The sequence below is a fragment of the Euleptes europaea genome, chromosome 19 (genome assembly GCF_029931775.1).
Source record: "Euleptes europaea isolate rEulEur1 chromosome 19, rEulEur1.hap1, whole genome shotgun sequence".
Taxonomy (NCBI): Eukaryota; Metazoa; Chordata; class Lepidosauria; order Squamata; family Sphaerodactylidae; genus Euleptes; species Euleptes europaea.
Window position 1 is genome coordinate 25511110 of NC_079330.1, and position 21348 is coordinate 25532457.

Below are 21348 nucleotides of genomic sequence, written 5' to 3' on the forward strand. Positions count from 1 at the left end.
GAAAATCCCTGGCAGCCAAATGGGGGTGAATGCATGTGACTCCCTTGCTCATGAGAAAAGCTATCCACATTTTCTTCTTAACTTCCATACGTCATGTTTTTTGTTTTTTTGCTTGAGCAAGACCATTGGTGGGCAATCAAATTCAGTGTGGGATCCTGCGACTGGCCATCATGGGCAGGCCTAAGAGGACGAGGGAGTCAGCAACCTGCTCAAGGCGCAGGCTATTGGCAAACTCCAGTGAGAGGAGGGGGCCTGATATCCGAAGCTCCTTCCCTGTGCAAGTTCAGAAGGTTCTGGACTCGGGGCGGCCTTTGGGGGAGGGGGCCAAAGGCCTTGAAGGGTGGTTCAGCGGAGAGGAAGCAGAGGCCAGGCGGCACCTGGTCGGGATGCTGCAGACAGTCCCAAAAGGAAACAATGGGTGGGGTCTTAGTGAAAGCAGGCGAGGGCCGCCCTGCCGAGCGCAGAGCTGACCCCGTTCCGGAGCTAGCCCCAAAAGGGGGGAAGCCTCGGAGAGGGCCGCCGTCGGCTGCTGGTATCGAGTTCCGATTTCTCTACCCAGAAGGTCAGTCTCGATGGATGGGTGAGGGGGTCTTCACTGGTCTTCGCCACTGCAGGTGGTCGGCTGACCTCGGATTCAGTCGTTGGTGCGCGGAGAGGGTGGAGGGCAGCACGGATCAGGAGCGGGGCCTGCCCCTCTGGCTCCCGCCTTGAGGGCGGCGCCACCCTAGATGGAAACTTCATACTCCCGCGTCTCCTGGAGAGAAAAAAGCCTGCAGGAGGTTGGCTGCTTGGCAAAGAAGCCAACCCCTCCCACCCGACACCATGCCCCCCTCCCAAGTCCACCTTGCTCTAGCCCGCCCTGGGCAGCCCTCCCTTTCAACCCTCTTAGAGCTTGTTTTTTTATATGCCAACTTTCTCTACCTTTTAAAGGAGAATCCAACCAGCTGACAATCTCCTTCTTCCCCCTCCCCACAACAGACACCTTGTGAGGTAGGTGAGGCTGAGAGGGTTCAGAGAGAATTGTGACTAGCCCAAGGTCACCCAGCAGGCTTCATGTGTGGGAGTGGAGAAACCAACCCGGTTCACCACATTAGAGTCTGCTGCTCATGTGGAGGAACGGGGAATCAACCCCGGTTCTCCAGATTAGAGTCCACTGCTCTTAACCACTAAACCACGCTAGCTCTCAGTGAGAAAGTCACTGCCAATCAGAGACTGAGCTGGGACCAATGGTATGGGTGTCAACTGCACTTTGGAAAGTTCATGTGCAACAATGAGCCAACCTCTGTGTGTACAAGTTCTATAGCCATGAAGATACTGGCTGTGTCTCCTTTGTAGAATAGCCAACTCTGGGTTGGGAAATTCCTGAAGATTTTGGGGTTGGCGCTTGGGGAAGGGAGGTACCTCAGGAGGGGATAATGCCATACAGTCTACCCTCAGAAGAAGAAGAGTTGGTTTTTATATGTCGACTTTCTCTACCACTTAAGGGAGACTCAAACCAGCTTACAATCACCTTCCCTTCCCCTCCCCACAACAGACACCCTGTGAGGTAGGTGAGGCTGAGAGAGCTGTGACTAGCCCAAGGTCACCCAGCTGGCTTAATGTGTAGGAGTGGGGAAACAAATCCAGTTCACCAGATAAGCCTCCGCTGCTCATGTGGAGGAGAGGGGAATGAAACCCGGTTCTCCAGATCAGACTCCACCGCTCAAACCACTACTCTTAACCACTACACCACGCTGGTAAAGTAGCCATTTTTCTCCAGGGGAACTCATCTCTGTACTCTGGAGATCAGTAGTAATTCTGGGAGATCTCCAGGCTCCACCTGGAGAATAATGGTAAAATAGAAACCCATGCTAATTAGATACAGCTATAACAAATGAGCAGCACGTGGGCTCAAGAATGAAAGCTTAATTTTCAAAGCGAAAGCATTTAATACTAATGTAGACTTATCTGAATGACTGATACACAATAAACAACAGGCCAACGGAAAGACAGTGATATTCCAATCAGGGCACTAAATTCATGCCAATTCATCACCTGCCCTGATTGGAATATCACTGTCCATTGGCCTGTTGTTTATTGTGTATCAGTCATTCAGATAAGTACATTAGTATAAATGCTTTCGCTTTGAAAATTAAGCTTTCATTCTTGAGCCCACGTGCTGCTCATTTGTTACAGCTCCACCTGGAGACTGGCAAGCCAAACCAAACAGCACCCAAGTGCCCCCCCCCCCCGCTCCGGCTGTAGGCCAGTTTTGTTCAAGGATCCCCTTTCCCCCCTGCCGCCCCATCCCAGGGGTATCCCAAGGTGGGCCACAGGTGGGAGTTGACACTTACTCCGGTTTCATAGGTGGGGTTGTCAAAGGCTGAATCAACGGTGATGTGACCGTAGGGGTGGGAGCCAGACATGGGCAGCTGCAGCGACGGCTTTCCTGGGTGCCTGCGAGGAACACATGAACACATGAAGCTGCCTTCTACTGAATCAGACCCCCTTGGTCCATCAAGGTCAATATTGTCTACTCAGACCGGCAGAGGCTCTTCAGGGTCTCAGGCGGAGGTCTTTCACATCATCTACTTGCCCAGTCCCTTTAACTGGAGATGCCGGGCGTTGAACCTGGGACCTTCCGCATGCCAAGCAGATGCTCTACCACTGAGCCACAGAGGCTCCCCAGCAGAAAGCAGAAAGACGCTCAAGGTAGGGTTACCAGCTCTGGGTTGGGGAATTCATGGAGATTTGAGGGGGTGGGAGCCTGGAGAGGGTGGGGCTTGGAGAGGGGAGGGACCTCAGCATGGTGCAATGCCATAGAGTCCACCCTTCGAGGCAGCCATTTTCTCCAGGGGAACTGATCTCTGTTACTTGGAGTCAGAACCTTAAATAGGGTTGCCAGCTCTGGGTTGAGAAATACCTGGAGATTTTTGGGGCGGAGCCTGAGGAGGGTGGGGTTTGGGGAGGGACTTCAATGCCATAGAGTCCAATTGCCAAAGCGGCCTTTTTCTCCAGGTGAACGGATCTCTATCGGCTGGAGATCAGTTGTCATAACAGATCTCCAGCAAGTACCTGGAGGCTGGCAACCCTAACCTTAAAGCTGAGCTACAAATTATAACAAAATAATACTATTTATTATACGGTGCATGCAGAAATAAAAACACTTGGCCTTTCATATAGCCTAACCAATAAAAAGAATAGATGTGTATAGTTACTAACTTTCCAACATTGTTGATGATAAAAACCTTGTTAATGACCAATAATAAACCAATAATAAACCAGATGTGTTTCGGCCTGTGTGGCCTTCTTCAGTGGTCATATATACAATTACAATTATTATAAACACACATCCAGAAAAACATGTAAAAAGTGTGCTATAAAGCAATAACCTGATATATTGAGAAAGTTGTGGGACAGTCTGACTGCCTACCTCACATGAAGCTGCCTTCTACTGAATCAGACCCCTGGTCCACCAGAGTCAGTATTGTCTACTCAGACAGGCAGCGGCTCTCCAGGGTCTCAGGCAGAGGTCTTTCCCATCACCTACTTGCCTAGTCCCTTTAACTGGAGATGCCGGGGATTGAACCTGGGACCTTATGCATGCCAAGCAGATGCTCTGCCACTGAGCCACAGCCCCTCTCTTATAAGGTTATGGACACATGAAGCTGCCTTCTACTGAATCAGACCCTCGGTCCATCAAAATCAGTATTGTCTACTCAGACCGGCAGCGACTCTCCAGGGTCTCAGGTAGGGGTCTTTCACATCACCTGCTTGCCTAGTCCCTTGAACTGGAGATGCCAGGGATTGAACCTGGGACCTTCTGCAGGCCAAGCAGAGGCCCCTCCCCATATTGTGTGGCCCGTTGTCACTTATTGTTGTATACCATGGATATACCACTGGAACTGGCTCACACAAAAGTCTTGTAATGTATTTTTAACGTTGTACGGATGTGTATATCATCAACCAGGGATAAAGTTGTCATTCTGGGAGATCTCCAGCTACCACTAAAAATCCTATCCTTTAGTCTTCTTTTCCCCATTTTTCTCCAGGGAAACTGATCGCTGTTGCCTGGAGATCGGTTGTAAAAGCAGGAGATCTCCAGGCCCCACCTGGAGGTTGGCAAGCCCAGGTCAAGGCCTCCCCCCGTCAGAGGACTGGGTGCGGCTTGGGCCACTGAAGTGGCGACTCACCTGGAGACGAAGAGGTACAGGGTGCCCAGGAGAAGCCCCACGGCAGCCACGGGCAGGAAGATGGCAAAGGCCACGTTTGAACCTGGCAGGAGGTCTTCAGCGGGTGCCATTTTTGCCACAGCTTGTGGGGAAGAAGAAAGCAGTGAGGGCAAAAAACCAGGGCGGGCAGAGGGGGCCAAATGGAGACTGCCAACGGGGTGGCCAGGTCCCTCTTCACCACTGGTGGGAGGTTTTTGGGGCGGAGCCTGAGGAGGGTGGGGTTTGAGGAGGGGAGGGGAGGGACTTCAATGCCATAGAGTCCAATTGCCAAAGTGGCCATGTTCTCCAGGTTTGGAGGTGAACTGATCTCTATCGACTGGAGATCAGTTGGAATAACTGGAGATCTCCAGCTAGTGCCTGGAGGTTGGCAACCCTGGTCGCAGGTATGTGGCCTGCACAGCCTCCCTCCCTCCCCAGTACGAACGCCTGGCCCAGGGAACAGTTCTGGCAGTCGAGGGATCGGGGCCCTCCTTCTTACCGTCCAGGTTGCGATTGGTGTAGAACTCCTCAGAGGAGGCTGCAAAAGAAGAGAAAGGGGGAGGCTGTGGGATAGGATTCCAGGCTGAGCAGGGCTTGGGGCGCCTCAAAGTTTGAGCTGGAAATTATAAAATCTTATAAAATAATTGTATTTTTAAAGTGCACACCATAGATATGATAAAAACACTAGGCCTGGCTACATGTAAAACCTGTATCCTGTTTGGGAACGTTGAAACTGGTTGAAATTGTCTGTGCAACCATGTGTCAGTGAATTATTCTCCTGTTGGAAGAATTACTATTTGAAAAAGAATACATGGGTTGCTTCTGCTAATCCCTATGGGAAACGGAAATCTACAGCTCTCGAAGCTTTTGTTCAAAGACAAGTGTGCATATTACTGTTTCGGTTGAACGGGACTGAGGAAGATTTGAGACTTGAAACGATCGTATCCCTTTTCACCTCTTCTTTTTCAAGACCTCAACCTTGGATTGAAAGTTACTGTATATGTTTTTATCACTTTTGTCACTTTGTGACAGCATTGCCTGTGTTCTGTACTTTCTTCCTAATCTTAGATATTAGTACAGAGGTGTTAATTTTTGGTTGCTCAGACTCCAGGTGGTGGCTGTAGAGCTCCTGCTATTTAATTTATTTATTTATTTTATTGTTTCAATTTAATACCCCGCTCTCCCCGGCCAAGACCGGGCTCAGAGCGGCTTACAAGGAATATAGTATTCCATTCAATCAATAAAGAGCCTTAAAACAGCATTTAAAATAGCCCTGTAAAAGTTATATAAAACAAACGTCCTAAATTACTTAAGGTGCCTCTGAAGTGTAAAACATAAAATTAAAACTAGGCAACTAGGCGAGCAGATGGAACTAAAATCCCAGTTCGATATAGGGAAAGTGTAATGCCCAGATATAAGGGCTGGTATAAAATACTATGTATTCATATGCACACACATGGAAGCTTTGGGAACGTTGGCATCCACGACTGTGGGTTGCCACCAGCTTACACTTGCTTGCCTGGTATTGCCTCGTACCAGTAGAAAGCTCTGAATTACCTCAATCCTCAGGAATGTGGTTTCTGGTTACTAAGCTCACAAGATCAAGCACTCACTTAGTGACGCCTTCGGGCAATATCTATAGGCTATGCTAATTATCGTGGAGTAGACACCTAATGTGTATTGGTGCTTTTGTGTATCAATCTGCTTGTCAGCAGTTATGGGCCTGCCCCATCCAAATGCATAAATGTTACTGACTTTCCTTTGTTCGTTGGTGAGTAACCTTGCATCTTATCTGTGGTTATTTCACCCCAGGTCTGTGTTTAGCTAAATAAAGAACTGTTGCTCTTAACTTAACCTCCTCCTTGTTGTCTATCATTGGCCTCTATAAGACAACCAGGCATTTCATTTGGCGCTCAAGGTGGGGCGAAGCTGCAAGGCCGCCACCCTATTTTTTTTTTAACACCCCAACATAATTGGGAGGGGATTCGCTTTTAGAATCCTTTGGCCTTCAATAGGTGGGCATGGGGAAAATTGCTCCGGGGGAGGCCTGACGTCTCTAGTGCGCACCCAGGCCTTTTGGCTGGAAGGACTCCAGCTTGCTTCCCTGGGGGGCAAAAGACTCCAAAAAAAAAAAAAAGCCCAACCCGAACGCTCGCTGAAGGAGGTTAAGCTGCGTGGAGAGGAGTGAATGGCTGGGATCACGATCCGTTGTGAGTATGGTGAAGAAAAACAAAACAGAACATGTATATGTGTGTGAATGAAGGCAGCTGTATTTTACAGTCTGTGTGAAAGGTGTTGCCTCATAAAATCCCTGAGTAATGGTAGTAGGCCCCCACCATGGTAAGGTCGGATTGCAGGTAACTGGCAGGGAAAAGAATCCCGGGTTCCATCAGTCAACTCCCGCTGACGAGTTGGCATTGGACAATTTCTTACAAAAAGCTAGTGGTGTCTGTGCAATTGTTAGTTTGATTTTTTTTTTGCCAATCATGCCATGTATTGTTAAAGTTTATTCAATTATCTGTAAATGCTTCTTGTTTAATTACATTGCCGGCTCACCTAAACCCTACTGGGGCTCCTGTTAAGACTATGCTTCTTCAAAACCCCCCCCCCAAAGTTTGTCCACCTCTTGGACTCTTAAATAAAGCAGTTTTAGGGATCTCCCGGAATCTCCCAGAATTTCCAGAAATATCCAGGAATCTCCAGGAATCTCCTGGAATCACTCTAAAATTGACAAGAATGTCAATTACATGAAAAAAGGGGGGGAAATAAAGTGCCCCTAATAAAGGTATTTTACCTGTGGCACTATAAACTGCCCCTGTGTACATAAACAGGTGCAGGAATCCTCCTTACCGCCCCTCCGTTCTCTTTCTATTCTTTTCCTTTCACTTAAGTCTGCATAAAGCACGCACACATTCCTCCAACTGTAACAAGTAACAAATGCCGGCATTTAGTTCGTTATCTAGTTAAAGGGAATTCTGTTCAGACCTAACGCATGAGCAATTGTTATAGAATTTTATTTCCAGGAAAAAGACTGAATTGTGAACAGAAGACATCAGAAGAAAAGCTTTGTGTGTTTGGTGCAGGAAAGTTGTCATGTGAAATAAATCTATCCCCACAAGTGGATCAAACAATACAGGATTAAAATAACCCCTCCATCCAGCCTTTAATGCCAGAAGTATGGCGTTCAGGTACTTTTAATGTTGCAGTTTATTGCAGGGTCTACATCAAAGACAATGACCCCATTGCAGAGATGTTTTTCCTGAGAGTCAAAGAACGTGGTTTCCAGTGCCTGATCCTCTTTCCAGCCTCTTCATCATTATTCTACCCCTTATCCAACACTCACAAAGACAGACTCCTTTTTAAAAGTAAGGCTTGGACTTTCGTACTGCTGCAAAAGATGTCTGTTTTGACTGTGTTTCTTACTACAGGACAAGTAATTAAAAAGCCTAAAAACTCCTGAGGGCCTGTGCCAGATATAATGTCGTTCCAGGCAAATGGGTACTAATCCAGGAACTCTGCGGAGCTGTTGGCCTACAACTGAGGTAGAGCAAATGTTCCAGGTACTGCTCAAATACCTTTTACAGCGGTCAAAAGTCGCAGAGAAGACAGCGTGGGAACATGCCAGTCACATGGAAAAGGTAACCCAGATGCCTGAATCAACAATAAAAACAATATTGTTGCTGAATCAACAATAAAAATCTCAGGCCCTAAACCCTCACTTTGTTCTGCAGAGAGGGAGCACAACGTTTACTAACTTAGACACCCCCCTGGATGATGGGTGTCTTTCCTGAGTGGAATGTGATTTCTGGAGGCGATTGATACAAAAGGACTAAGTTTTGTTGTTTAAAAAGTTTGTGGAAACACTAAGATTGTGTTTGATTTTAATACGGACTTTGGCTACACATCTCCATCTTTCAGACTATACATAAAGAGACTAATTGTATGGACCTTGCCCACATGTACAAGGTCATGTGCCTGTCAGCCCTGTGTTATCAGAAAGTGACTATTACAATGAAATCATCAACACAGGTGTGCTAAAGAAATTGTGGAGATACCAAGAACAATGGTTTTCTAATCATCATAACCAAGACATATTTGGACTTATAAGCCACTTAAAGACATTTTGCCCATGACATTCAGTTTGATACTCTAGATCACTGGTTCCCAACCAGGGGTCCATGGACCCCCAGGGGTCTGCGAGAACTAAATTAATGTCCGCAAAACAAAGTTATAAACCCATAATAAATTAATATTTTCAATTAAAAGTTCTCTATTATAAAAATATATATTCAAATATTATTCTAAGTTTAATGTTTAATTAACATTTATGATTAAAGTTTATTTTCAAATTCTCAGAATTTTTATTTTGAACCTTGGGGTCCCTGCACCGAACAAAAAAGTCCTAGTGGTCCCTGGTCAAAAAAAGGTTGGGAACCACTGCTCTAGATGGACAATAGACAATATTACAGGTGCAAGTGTTTCATGATGCATGTCAAGTATAAACTGCAAATGTATGGGGGGCTTCTTAATATGTCTACATGAAAGGTCGTTAATTGCTTAATGATCCTTTTTGTTTTAAGCATGTGCTTTTATTGCATAATGAATTGCTATTTTCTGTGTGTTTTGCTACGTGTTACAAAGAGGAGAATTCTAAAAACAAAGAAAAGAGCCTCTTAGGCTACACCAGAACTATCTCGGTTTGTTTATCATGACAAGGGCTCACACATTGGTTACCTGATTTTAACTTGGTTAAAGAGCTTATCTCTGTGTTTCTTATCTTTGCATTTATGGGTATTATTGTCTGCTGCTGCCTACAGTGCCTGCCCTTAGGTTCTGCATATATTGACACTTTAACTCAAACTCTCATGCCTGCAGTTGCTCTCAGCACCAATTGTTCTATTAACCTGCTGATCAAGTGCGCACTGTCCCAAGGGAGTTTGTGCGCCTCCTGAACCCCTAGCCCCCTCACACTCCCGTGCTTTGAAAAAAATCAAAGGCACAAGAAAAAGGGAAATGTAATGCCCAGATATAAGGGCTGGTATAAAATACTATGTATTCATATGCACACACATGGAAGCTTTGGGAACGTTGGCATCCACGACTGTGGGTTGCCACCAGCTTACACTTGCTTGCCTGGTACTGCCTCGTACCAGTAGAAAGCTCTGAATTACCTCAATCCTCAGGAATGTGGTTTCTGGTTACTAAGCTCACAAGATCAAACACTCACTTAGTGACGCCTTCGGGCAATATCTATAGGCTATGCTAATTATCGTGGAGTAGACACCTAATGTGTATCGGTGCTTTTGTGTATCAATCTGCTTGTCAGCAGCTATGGGCCTGCCCCATCCGAATGCATAAATGATACTGACTTTCCCTTGTTTGATGGTGAGTAACCTTGCATCTTATCTGTGGTTATTTCACCCCAGGTCTGTGTTTAGCTAAATAAAGAACTGTTGCTCTTAACTTAACCACCTCCTTGTTGTCTATCATTGGCCTCTATAAGGCAACCAGGCATTTCAAAAGTATAACAGCAGTGAGGGCTAGGAAGGCCATCGTTCTTATATAGGGAACCGTAGCTGGCTTCAACCTTAGGCCTGGCGGAATAGCTCTGTTTTACAGACCCACAGGGCCCTCGTCTCACTATTACAACTGATCTCCAGCCGATAGAGATCAGTTTTTCTCCAGATGAACGGCTGCTTTGGTAATTGGACTCTACGGCACTGAAGTTCCACCCCCCTCCAAACCCCACCCTCTTCAAGCTCCGCCCCCAAAATCTCCAGATATTTCCCAACCTGGAGCTGATAACCCTATATATATATATGACCACTGAGGAAGGCCCAAGAGGCCGAAAAGCATATGGTGTATTCGTCATTTATATTATGTATATCATAAACTGTTCGGTTGCCATTTCCCTCTTTGCCAGCGGCGGGAGATTTTTGGGGCGGAGCCTGGGGCGGTGGGGTTTGGGTTCAATGCCATAGAGTCCAATTGTCAAAGTGGCCATTTTCTGCAGGTGAACTGATCTCTATCGGCTGGAGATCAGTTGTAATAGCAGATCTTCTGCTATTACCTGGAAGTTGGCAGCGCTAATAGTGTGGGATGTGTAAGATTTTAATTAATTTAATTCTAGCATATTAGAAAAATGTTATTTTTCTATTATATTTGTAAGCTGTGGTTATTTATATAAGTCAGTAGAAAATAGTCCTGTCTAACTTAAACTGAACAAAGCAGGTGATCTTTCGTATCTGGTACAGGATATCACCAAATAACAGATGAAATCATATACATGTGACCACAAAATGAGATCAGAGTTAGGGTGGATTTGAGAGGAGGAAATATTCAAATCCTCTTAGAACAAAAAACTCTGGAGAAGTATAAATATGAAAACTAGGCGGAGTCTGTTAGGAGACTTTCACTTTTGAACCCAAAAAGGGCTGAAATGTCTTCCTCTTTTGCCTGGCAAAATAAAAAAAGCTTTTTTCTCCCTTTGCTTCTTAAACCTGGCGTCGTCTCTACTTTGTGATAATAAATCTGGTCACAAAGGAAAGTGTATATTTACATCCAACAATAGCAGGAGATCTCCAGCTAGTACATGGAGGTTGGCAACCCTATCAACTGTGTTGAATATTTCTGTAACAGTTTACACTGGTGGTTTTACATGTAGCCTGAATTCCAGGCCTAGTGTTTTTTATCGTATATATTGTATACACTTAAGAAATATACTTATTTTATAAGATCTTATGATTTCCAGCTCAACCTTTGAGGCTCCCTGTACTTGCATGGTTGAGTCCCCACACTTTTTGTTGTTGTCTATCTGAGCAGGGCTCAGTCCTGGCTCCATCTTGGGCAGAAGCCTCCAGGATCCCTGGTGGACCTATTTTAGTCCACTATCATGCTGGTACCCTCTCCAAGAGGTGGGCATTTCCTATATCTGTGATCCTGCTGTGTAAGCATGAATTTCTCCCCTTCTCCTAAAGTTTCTAGTCCGCATGGCTGCTTGAAAACATAAGCCAGTGCTTAGTGCTAAAGCAGGGCTTCTGCATGTGTTCTTGTCCTGAATACATTTTGTAAATAAGAAAATATCTTTGCATAATTCACTGAGGTTCCAGAATGTGTTCGACCTTGGCACAGAACTGAGGAAATTCTGCCAAGTATTCTTGGTTCTGAATCCTCCTTCCCCTATGGATGGGCAACTGATATAGTCAGCAGTGACCGATGGATAATGCACCCTCCCCCAGCAGACTTACTTGTCTTGCAGAATGGTGGGGTGCCACTCCATTGGGAAGGGTGACCTGGGACGCAGCGCAGGGTGGCATCGCCAAGCAGCGTGTAGCCTGCCGTGCAAGAGAACCGCAACAGTGCCCCCGCCTGGTACACCCTCTTCTCTGGATTCTGAGCTCCGTGGTCAGGGATGCCGGGGTTGTGGCAGGGCTCGTACATCTCCGCTAGGAAAGGCAGAACATGCAGAATGGAGCTCAGTGAAAGTCTTTGGGGCTGACCCTTCATTTCTTCACCTGCCTATTACAAAAGGGGTCAAGGGGCCAGAGGGCACCCCTAATAACCACCCAGGGAACATCCCTCCATGCCCAGTGAAGCCTTTGGACTGCTCGTCAAAAGCCCAACCTGAACCCAGAACTTCCTGAACTTGTACCAGGAGATCCATGTGAATTTATTCCATCCTTTTGTGGTACTGTTAAGGTAACTGCCAGCCAACGCTGAACATTGGAGCAAGTTAATTTAAGAAACAGGTAAAGCACATTTTCCAGTTGTCTGCTCAGAGAAGCTCCATTTAGAATCATAGAGTTGGAAGGGGTCATAGAGGCCATCTAGTCCAATCCCCTGATCAATGCAGGATCAGCCTAGAGCATCCCTGACAAGTGCTTGTCCAGCCTCTGCTTAAAGACTGCCACTGAGGGGGAGCTCACCACCTCCCTAGGTAGCTGATTTCACTGTCGAACAACTCTTACTGTAAAAAGATTTCCCCTAATATCCAGCCGTACCTTTCTGTTCGCAATTTAAACCCATCATTGCGAGTTATTTCATAGACAGATTCTGAGTTAGATGAACGCAGAGCTTTGCATTTGTCTCCAAAGAATTTCATTTTGTTGCTTTCAGCCAAACTTTACAAGAACATTATGAATTGTTAAGGTACTGGGGTGCTGTGAAGGTGCGCCGGCCCCCACTGCCAGTGCAGCCATGCCAGCAGGGATTTCCCATAAGGGAAAGCCTGCACCAGCAGGGTGTGGGGGAAGCGTTCCTGGGGGACCCCTTTCACCCTGGGAAAGCCCCCTTTCACAGCGGCGTCGCTGAGCCACTTTTGGTGGTGCAGCCTCCCTGTTTTCAATGGGGCCATTTTTTAACATTTAAAATGTCTTTTCAGCGGCCCGGAAGCCTCTGTGGCGGCGGCGTGGCTGCGCTGTTTCTGGCCGCCGCGGATCTAACCCATCCCCAGGAATGGGTTGTTAGTTTTTATTGGCAGTGCTACCTTGGAGTTTGTAAATTGTTGACTTTTAATCGTTTTTTTAAAAAAATTAAGAGAAAATGAGACTAAACAATAAAAGATAATAGAAATATAACATTACTAAAATACTCATAATAATACAAATTCTTGAAAAGAAACAAAAACCTTACTGCTAATATAACTAAAATACCCATAACAGAGAACCAAGCAATACATCTATTTATCTAAAATCTGCATGATTATTACATCATTCCCTTTCTGCCATTTACACACTGGAGTGTTTTTTCCTTCCTTGAAATTGTTAAATTCCAGCGAGTTTTAATTGGGGTTTTAATTGTTGGTTTTATTGTGTTTTTTAAAATAATGTTTTATTTATGTTGTAAGCTACCTTGGGTTCCGCAAGGGAGAAAGGTGGCTAATAATGTTGAAGAGCACTGGGCCTAATAGAGCACTACAGCACCCCACTTAAGACCCCCCCTCTGGTTTGACAAAATACTATTCATTGGCCAGCCCTCTTTGAGTACAATTCTCCAACCAGCTGTAAATCCACTTGATGGTCCTGTCATCTGACCCACATTTAAATCAGGTTGCTTGCTAAAATATCACCGGCGCCTTTGTCAGACACCTTGGAGAACTCTAGGTATATTATACTTATGGCATTCCCATGATCCACTAGGAGAATAAGCCAGTCAAAAAGCATGATAAAATTAATCTAACAGGATTTATTCTTAACAAATCCACACTGGCTCCTATTGATCACTGCAATGTTTCCAGGATGCTTATAGAGAGGCTGCTTCATAATCTGTTCTAGTACCATGTTCAAACTGATGATTCAGTTGTTTCCTGCATTCTCTCTTGTCTCCTTGTCGCCAGTCTCCATTCTTGTGGCACTGCACAGGTCCTCCAAGATTCCTCCAGGGGCAATCTTAGCCACTGGGCATCTGGGTCAGTTGCCCTGGGCTGGGGGGGCGGGGGATGAGTGCCAAAGGCCCTGCCTCTGGAGAACCGAGTTTGATTTCCCACTCCTCCACATGAGCGGCAGAGGCTAATCTGGTGAACTAGATTTGTTTCCCCACTCCTCCACATGAAGCCAGCTGGGTGACCTTGGGCTAGTCACACTCTCTCAGTCCCACCGACCTCAGAAGGTGTCTGTTGTGGGGAGGGGAAGGGAAGGTGATTGTAAGCCGGTTTGATTCTTCCTTAAGTGGTAGCGAAAGTCGGCATATAAAAACCAACTCTTGTTCTTCTTCTTCTCTCAACAGGGTGGGAAAGAAGAGGAAGAGGAGGCAGGCTCATGTGAACCCCCCTCCAGCTCTTAGGCAGCTGGCTTGGTGCTGGCCATCCGCCTCTGCCCCTTTTGGGGCTCTGGCTTGGCAGTGGCAGGAGGCGCCTGCCTGCTTTACATGGGGCAGGGGCCTTGCTTGATGGGGTGAGTGGGCAGTGGTTCTCAGGTCCCATCCTGGACTTTTGCCCAAGGCCTCAGAATCACTAAGACTGCCCCTGGAAGTCAGAGGCTCTGAGTCTATCAGCAAGTTTCAGGTTTAGCCAAGCGTTTCCTGACCCACCCCTTATCACCTTTCCCCGGGCCATTCATGCTATTTTTGCTAGTTTGCACACGGTTTGCCTGCTTGCAGAAGATGGAGGTGAAGCAAGACTTGAGCACTTCCCTTTGTCACCCACTAACATTACACCAGGAGAGCCAGCGTGGCGTAGTAGTTAAGAACTGGGGACTGTACTCTGTAGAAGTGGGTTCGATTTTCCACTCCTCCACCTGAAGCCTGCTGGGTGACATTGGGCCAGTCACAGCTCTCTCAGGACTGAAGGAAGGCTGTGGCAAACCACCTCTGCGTGTCTCTTGCCTTAAAACTCTATGGGGTAGCCATAGGTCAGCTGTGACTTGATAGCACACACACACACCATTTTACCAAACTTACTGTAAAAACCCCTTTTAGTTGTTCTCAGAACAGACTTTATTTGCAGTCATAGTTGTTCTCAGCATCCCTTGTTTAAAGAAACTATTTTGTCTGTCCGTAATCTATTGCCCATCAACTTCATTGGGTGCGCCTAAATGCTAGTATTTTAAGGGGGATGGGAAAAAATCCTCTCTGCTTTTTCTCCCCTGTGCCTAATTTATATACTTAATTTTATAGACCTTTTGGTGTCTTTTTACAAACTTGAAAAGCCCCACACTTTTTACTTTTTCCTCATAAGGAGAGTGCTCCATCCTCATGTGATGCCTTTGGAACACAGGAAAAATGAGCGCCCTCCCAAGTCCCTTGCCCTAAGCCCTAGTGCGCGCTCGCACACACACACACACACATACACACAAGTTTGCTGGACTTGGAAGTTCTGAACCTGACTCTGGTGAGGAGCCCCCATCTGTGATTCCCCGCTCCTCCACATAAAGCCTGCTGGGTGACCTTGGGCAAGTCACAGTTCTCTCCGAACTCTCTCAGCCCCACCTACCTCACAAGGTGCCTGTTGTGGGGATAGGAAAGGATTGTGATTGTAAGTCGCTTTGAGACTCCTTAAGGTAGAGAAAAGTGGGGTATAAAAACCAACTCTTCTTCTTCTTTGAGTGACTTACGGATGCATTTGGGAAGACGATCGCTCCACTTGGGGTCTCCGGCTTGTCGGTCGTGACAGGTGATCACTCCGCTCCCAGCCAGTGTATAACCCTTGTCACAGATGAACTGGATGGTGGAGCCAACAGGGAATTTGCTACTGGAGACCATGCGGCGGCTGTGATCCACGTCTCCAGGGTCCCGGCATGTGGTCACTATGGAGAGAAGAGGATGGGGGATCAAGTGAAGCAAGACACGGCAGGTGATGGCTGCTATCCACTGGTTCAGTCCGTCCTCCCTGTCTGCAGGGGAACCATCCACTCCTCAGTGCTGACAGTCCTGCCTGGCAGGAGGGATATTTCTCTACAAAAATTCAGAATGCAGCAAAACTTTGAAAATAAAAATCTGAAATATATTTACGAGATTCAGAGTTAAGCAATACTACCAACAAACCAATTCTTGATGCCTTGCCAATATGTTTTTTCCAACAGTAATGATCAAGTATTAGTATGCCAAGGAAGGGGCCAGGTAGAACACCCATGCAGAAGGCTCTGCATTCAGTACTTGGTAATATCAGCTGGAAGGATCTCAGGTAAGTGGGCTGGAAGAGACCGAGGTATTGGAGAACTGCTGAGTTGGTGTGGAGGCACTGCTGGGTTAGGTGGGCCGGTGGTCTGGTTTGTTTGATTGATTGATTTGTAGTCTGCTTTTCTCACTTGGACTCAAGGCAGATAACACCGATTGAGTTGATAGACAATTGACAGGATGGGACATTTGATGAACAACACAATAGGAATTAGGGTTGTAGAGCCAACCAGAAGTCTAAAAAACAGAACTGAAGCAAAGCGTATTACCATGACCCATGAAATGCTACAAAATTCCACAGTAGGATCCTAGTTTCAACAAGTTAAACACAGCAGCATATAGATCACAGTCTCTAATAATTTTTCTAAGTAACTTTGTGAATCATTTAGTACAGTGTGAGTCTGTTGTCTGCGTAGAAAAGCTCTCTTGAATAATTCAGTTTTGCCAAGAATGGGTCTAGGTTGGTTGGTTGGTTGGTTGGTTGGTTGGTTGGTTGGTTGGTTGGTTTCTTTCTTTCTTTCTTTCTTTCTTTCTTTCTTTCTTTTTTTCTTTCTTTCTTTCTTTCTTTCTTTCTCCCCCCCACAGCAGGGCTCGGGGTGGGTAACAACAATTTAAATATACATATGTTCATAAGCTGGTGAGAACTTTCGCACAAGTTAACAACCTTTCTGAATTCAACGAATCTTCCGTTGTGTTTGAAGGCAATATTGTTGAGTTCCAGCCTCTCGACCCCACCCCCTGCACCCCTTTAAAAATCTCTATATTCACCCTGGTATTTGGCAATGTTGCCCCCCCCTCCCAAGACTTTCCAATTAGGTTGATATAAATTTGGAAAACAATAATTTGTTGCAAGAGAATTTGTACAAGAAGGGATTTCCTTCTAAATCCTGCCCTGCCAGTTCATTTTATCTCTGGAAAGAATCCACCTTCCCCCGGTCATTGGTAAGAATGCCAACCTCTGTGGGAGAGAAAGCGTGGCAAGGTCTGTGCAGTGCCAGCAGGGGGAGCTCGTGCCATAACCAAAACTTCACAGGCTTGGCCGGTCCCGTTCTCATCCCCAGCCATCCCCAGATTGTGTCCTGGAGCAAAGGCATGTGCCAGAGAGAGGCCAAAGCGCACACCTTGCTGGACGAAGCTGTCTTGTTTAATGCACTTCTTCACTTCTTTATTTATGCTCACAGACCAATTGGTCATAAGCACATATAGGAGAAAGCAAGATGCATAATGATAAATGATATAGTTACATTATGAGACATCGTTATGATCATTGAATGCCACAGACAGGAATTTTGCCACTGCAAGAGTCACATGAGGATCAACATCAGCTAACATTTAGCTACAATCACCTCAGGGGAGGGGCTGTGGCTCAGTGGTAGAGCATCTGCTTGGCATGCAGAAGGTTCCAGGTTCAATCCCCGGCATCTCCAGTTAAAGGGACTAGGCAAGTAGATGATGTGAAAGACCTCTGCCTGAGACCCTGCAGAGCCGCTGCCGGTCTGAGTAGACAATACTGACTTCGATGGACCAAGGGGGTCTGATTCAGTATAAGGCAGCTTCATGTGTTCATGTGAGCTGGAGTTAGGTTTGCCGATCTCCAGGTGGAATTAACAAAAATTGGTGGTGGCTGGAGATCTCCCGCTCTCACAACTGATCTCCAGGCAACAAGGACCAGTTCACCTGGAGAAAATGGCCGCTTTGGAAGGTGGACTCTATGGCATTATACCTTATTGAAGTCGCTCCCTGCCCCAAACCCTGCCCTCCTCAAGCTCCCCCCCCCCCAAATCTCCAGGTATTTCCCAACCTGAAGCTGGCAACCCTAGCTGGGTCTATTGATGAATATACATTGCGATTCACTTATCTCGAGCAGTAGCATATTTATTACAGTCAATAAAGAAATGCCAGATGGGGTCTAATTTTCCAGATTTACAATCACAAAGCCTCTCAGAAAAAGGGGCCCTTGCAAACGTGCCTAATAGCCCCCCTAGTGGTAGAGGAACCACACACATGTGTGTGGAATGCACACACTCCCTTACGCTCCTCAGAGCCAGGAGATCCCATGCATCACTGATCTGGCAAGTGCTGTTGCTAATAGTTCAAGGGGAATCCTGGAAAACTCCGTCCCATCCCCAGACTCCAAATAAATGGGCAAAGGGGTGGGTGGGACACCGAGGGGAATCATTCCCTGGGCTATCCCTCTCTTTACAAGGAGGATGGGGGATGCCAAGTCCCCCCTGCCCACCAGTGGGGGATTTTTTTTTGTTTTTGTTTTGCAAGATCTAGGTTGGGAAACTCCTGGAGATTTGGGGATGGAGCCTGGGGAAGACAGGGACCTCAGTGCGGTACAGTGCCATAGAGTCCACCCTCCAATGCATCCATTTCCTCCACGGGAACTGTTCTCTGTAGTCTGGTGAAGAGTTTCCAGCCTTTTCAGTTTGCACAGAGGAATTTCCCCCATGGAGTGCATCCCGTGGGTCAGCTGTGACCCATTTGCATCCACAGAGAGCAATCTGTTCCTTGCACCTGCGAGCATCTCTCTTTGTGGTCTCGCTATAATGTGAGGGTCTCTGTCTTTGTGTCTCTGCTTTCCATCACCTGCGGTGTTATCAGTGAACTCGTAAAAGCAGTTCACACCTTCTGGTCTCAGGCGCCAGGCCTGATGGCCCATGTATCTTCCCCCCCGCTGTTCTTCCTGCCAGTACTCCCTCAGGCCGGTGCGGCCTTGGAAGTGTGATAGCCGCACCAGACTTCCTGGGATCCGTCTGATGTTTTGTATTATGCCAAGCTTGTAACTTCCCATAACAATAAGTGTGAACCCCAGTGCCCCAGTGCCCTGGAGTCAATATATTCTGTAAACCCGTATAGCCCCTCACTTGCAACTTTCTACCTGTGCCTGTCTCATCTCCTGAAGGCTTCAATAAATCTATTGTTTCTGTATCAACGTCTGAGCAACTGATTTGGAGAAGCAAACTCAGAGAGGGGGATCTCTCACATTAAGTTGCAAGTCCTTGCCTCTCGGACTGCAGCTGTACCGCTTTGGACAGAATGTCAGCCGACGAGGACACTACCCCTAACCCCGATGCCCCCAAGGAACCGGACGAGCCGGAGAAGCCGGACCCGAAGGAGGAGGGAGCCAAGCCAAAGAAACCGAAGGATCGCGCCCCCGACCAAGATCGGGACGGACGTCCCCGGGGGCTTACTTATTGGCTGGACTCTCCCAAGGGCTGGTCGCTCTCGCGGACTGCGGCGAAGGATCGCCGGTTGGCCTTCCCCAGCACGGGACTCGAAGGGGACCCGGCCCGCAAAGAGGCCCTCATGGAGGAAGAACGAAAGCAGTGGCAGGAAGACCGCCGGGCTATGCAGGAGCAGATGGAGATCATGCAACGCGTAATGGGTGAGATGGCCACGACCCTAGATGCGCTGAAGTTGCAACCTCCAGCCGGTGCTCCCCCAGACGGGGCGCCGGTAGTTCCGCCCGCAACCCCTGCCCCCCCGGCCCGTCGGGACCTGAAAGTCACGTATGACGGGTCGGGAGACCAGTTGACCTTTTTTATGGTCCAAGTAGACATTTTTATGCGGGAACAAGGCCGAACCTTCGTTTCTGAGGAGTCCCGGGTGCAGTACGTGGCTTCCTTACTGCAAGGGGAGGCGGCTGCCTGGATGGTGTTGCAGTATGAACTCCGCTCGCCGGTGCTGCGAACCCTGGACGAGTTCATGGTAGCACTCCGAAACCGTTTTGAGGACCCGACTCTGGGTGAGCGGGCTAAAGCCTCCCTGATGCAACTGCGCCAAGGGACTAAGTCGGTGGCGCAGTATGCAAGTGAGTTCCAGTCACTGGCTAGCCGAATTCTGGACTGGAGTGAAGCTACCTTGGTACAATGTTTCAGGGAGGGTCTCAACCCAGACCTCCAACATTGGGCCTTCATGCAAGGGAACCCCCCGGATGTGGAAGGTTGGGTTCGCCATGCTGCTGACATCGAGAATCGCAAACAACTCCTGAACTTGTCCAAGCAACGGCTTGGGCGAGACCCCAGGCCCCGAGGTGACCGTGGCCGGGAACTCCGGCAAGGGGGTGGCGGGGGTCTCTCGGCCGCGGAACGCCGCAAGCGGTTCGAGGCCGGCGTCTGCCTGATCTGCGGGGGAAAGGGTCACTTTGCATCGCAATGCCCCTCTCGCTCAGGCCGTCCGACCCCCCCCCGCCAAACCCAGGCCGAGCCGACGAAACCGGCCGCCGACAGCCAGCCTCGCCGCAGAAGTGGACCACTGAGCCGGCGCTCCGGCGCACCCTCCGCTCTCCACGCGCGCCCCCAGGATGGGGCATCCGACTCTACGGTCCCATCGGGGTCCCGGATTACAAATACCGTCTTTGATTCGGACGGCTCCCCGGAAGCCACCACCCCGTCCCCCTCTTCCAGCGAGGAGGAAGAGTGGGAACAGCCGGCAAAAAACGCCGTCGGTCTGCTGTAGAGGGGGCTCCGCAGCAGACCGTCCCTATCGTTGTGCAAGGAGCTCCACCGATGGTAAGCGCCCAAGAGGACAATGTATTTGTGCGTGTTCATCTGTCCCTACCCAAAGGGGGTCCCCCGTTAGAGGTCCCCGCGTTGGTCGACTCGGGGTGTGCCCGCACCATGATAAATGAGGAAACTGCCAAGAAGTTGGGTGTCCGGCGCAAGCGGCTTCCGGGACCCCTCCGTTTTTCCCAAATGGACGGGAGTGACTTTAAACGGGGCCCTGTGACCCACCGAACTGCAGCCGTGATTATGTCCGTGGGGGAACATTGGGAACGGTTGTATTTCACCATCGCCCCTATTGTAACCCCTGTGGTGTTAGGGATGAACTGGTTAAGGGGACATAATCCCTCCATTGATTGGGTTAAACGGGTGCTTTCCTTCCCCGAAAACCCCTGTGGGTTGCATGACAAGGAACGGGTACTCAGAACTCCAGCCGCCGCACTGGTAGGGTCCCCCGCCCCAGTCTCTCCTCAATTACCCTCTGAGTACTCGCAGTTTACTGATGTTTTCGATGTTAGAGAGTGCGACGAACTGCCTCCCCACAGAGAAACGGACTGTGCCATCGAGATTGTAGGGGAAGGCAAACTGTCTAAGGGAAAGGTTTACCCCATGAGCCCTAGTGAAAAGACTGTATTGCGAGACTATCTGGATGTCAATCTGGCGAGGGGTTTCATACGCCCCTCCAAGGCTCCTTATTCAGCCCCAGCTTTCTTTGTAAAGAAAAAGACGGGAGATTTAAGACTGTGTATTGACTTTCGCAGACTGAACGCAGTCACCCAGTCTAATGCTTACCCCCTCCCTCTTATTCCTGACCTTCTAGCACAATTAAAGGAGGGCCGAATCTTCACCAAACTGGACTTGGTAGAAGCCTACCACCGCATTCGCATCAAAGAAGGAGACGAACCCAAAACGGCCTTTTCCAGTTGTTTTGGGATGTTTGAGTACCTGGTCATGCCGTTCGGACTTTCGGGGGCTCCGAGTGTCTTTATGCAATTAATTAATGAAGTTTTGCATGATTTACTGTTTCGGGGGGTGGTGGT

General features: G+C 47.9%; 1 protein-coding gene across 1 annotated transcript in view; it reads right to left on the reverse strand.

The window, feature by feature from the left end:
• Positions 1–590: 590 nt before the first annotated feature.
• Positions 591–21348, reverse strand: part of SEZ6 (seizure related 6 homolog) — a 55163-nt gene continuing 34405 nt past the window's right edge. Inside the window, exons 10-15 of the mRNA XM_056865419.1 lie at positions 15239–15430; positions 11438–11635; positions 4690–4728; positions 4173–4293; positions 2334–2436; positions 591–754 (exon numbers count right to left, since the gene is read on the reverse strand). Coding sequence (XP_056721397.1) covers positions 725–754; positions 2334–2436; positions 4173–4293; positions 4690–4728; positions 11438–11635; positions 15239–15430 — 683 coding nt within the window. The 3' untranslated portion in view covers positions 591–724. The remainder of the gene's footprint in view (positions 755–2333; positions 2437–4172; positions 4294–4689; positions 4729–11437; positions 11636–15238; positions 15431–21348) is intronic.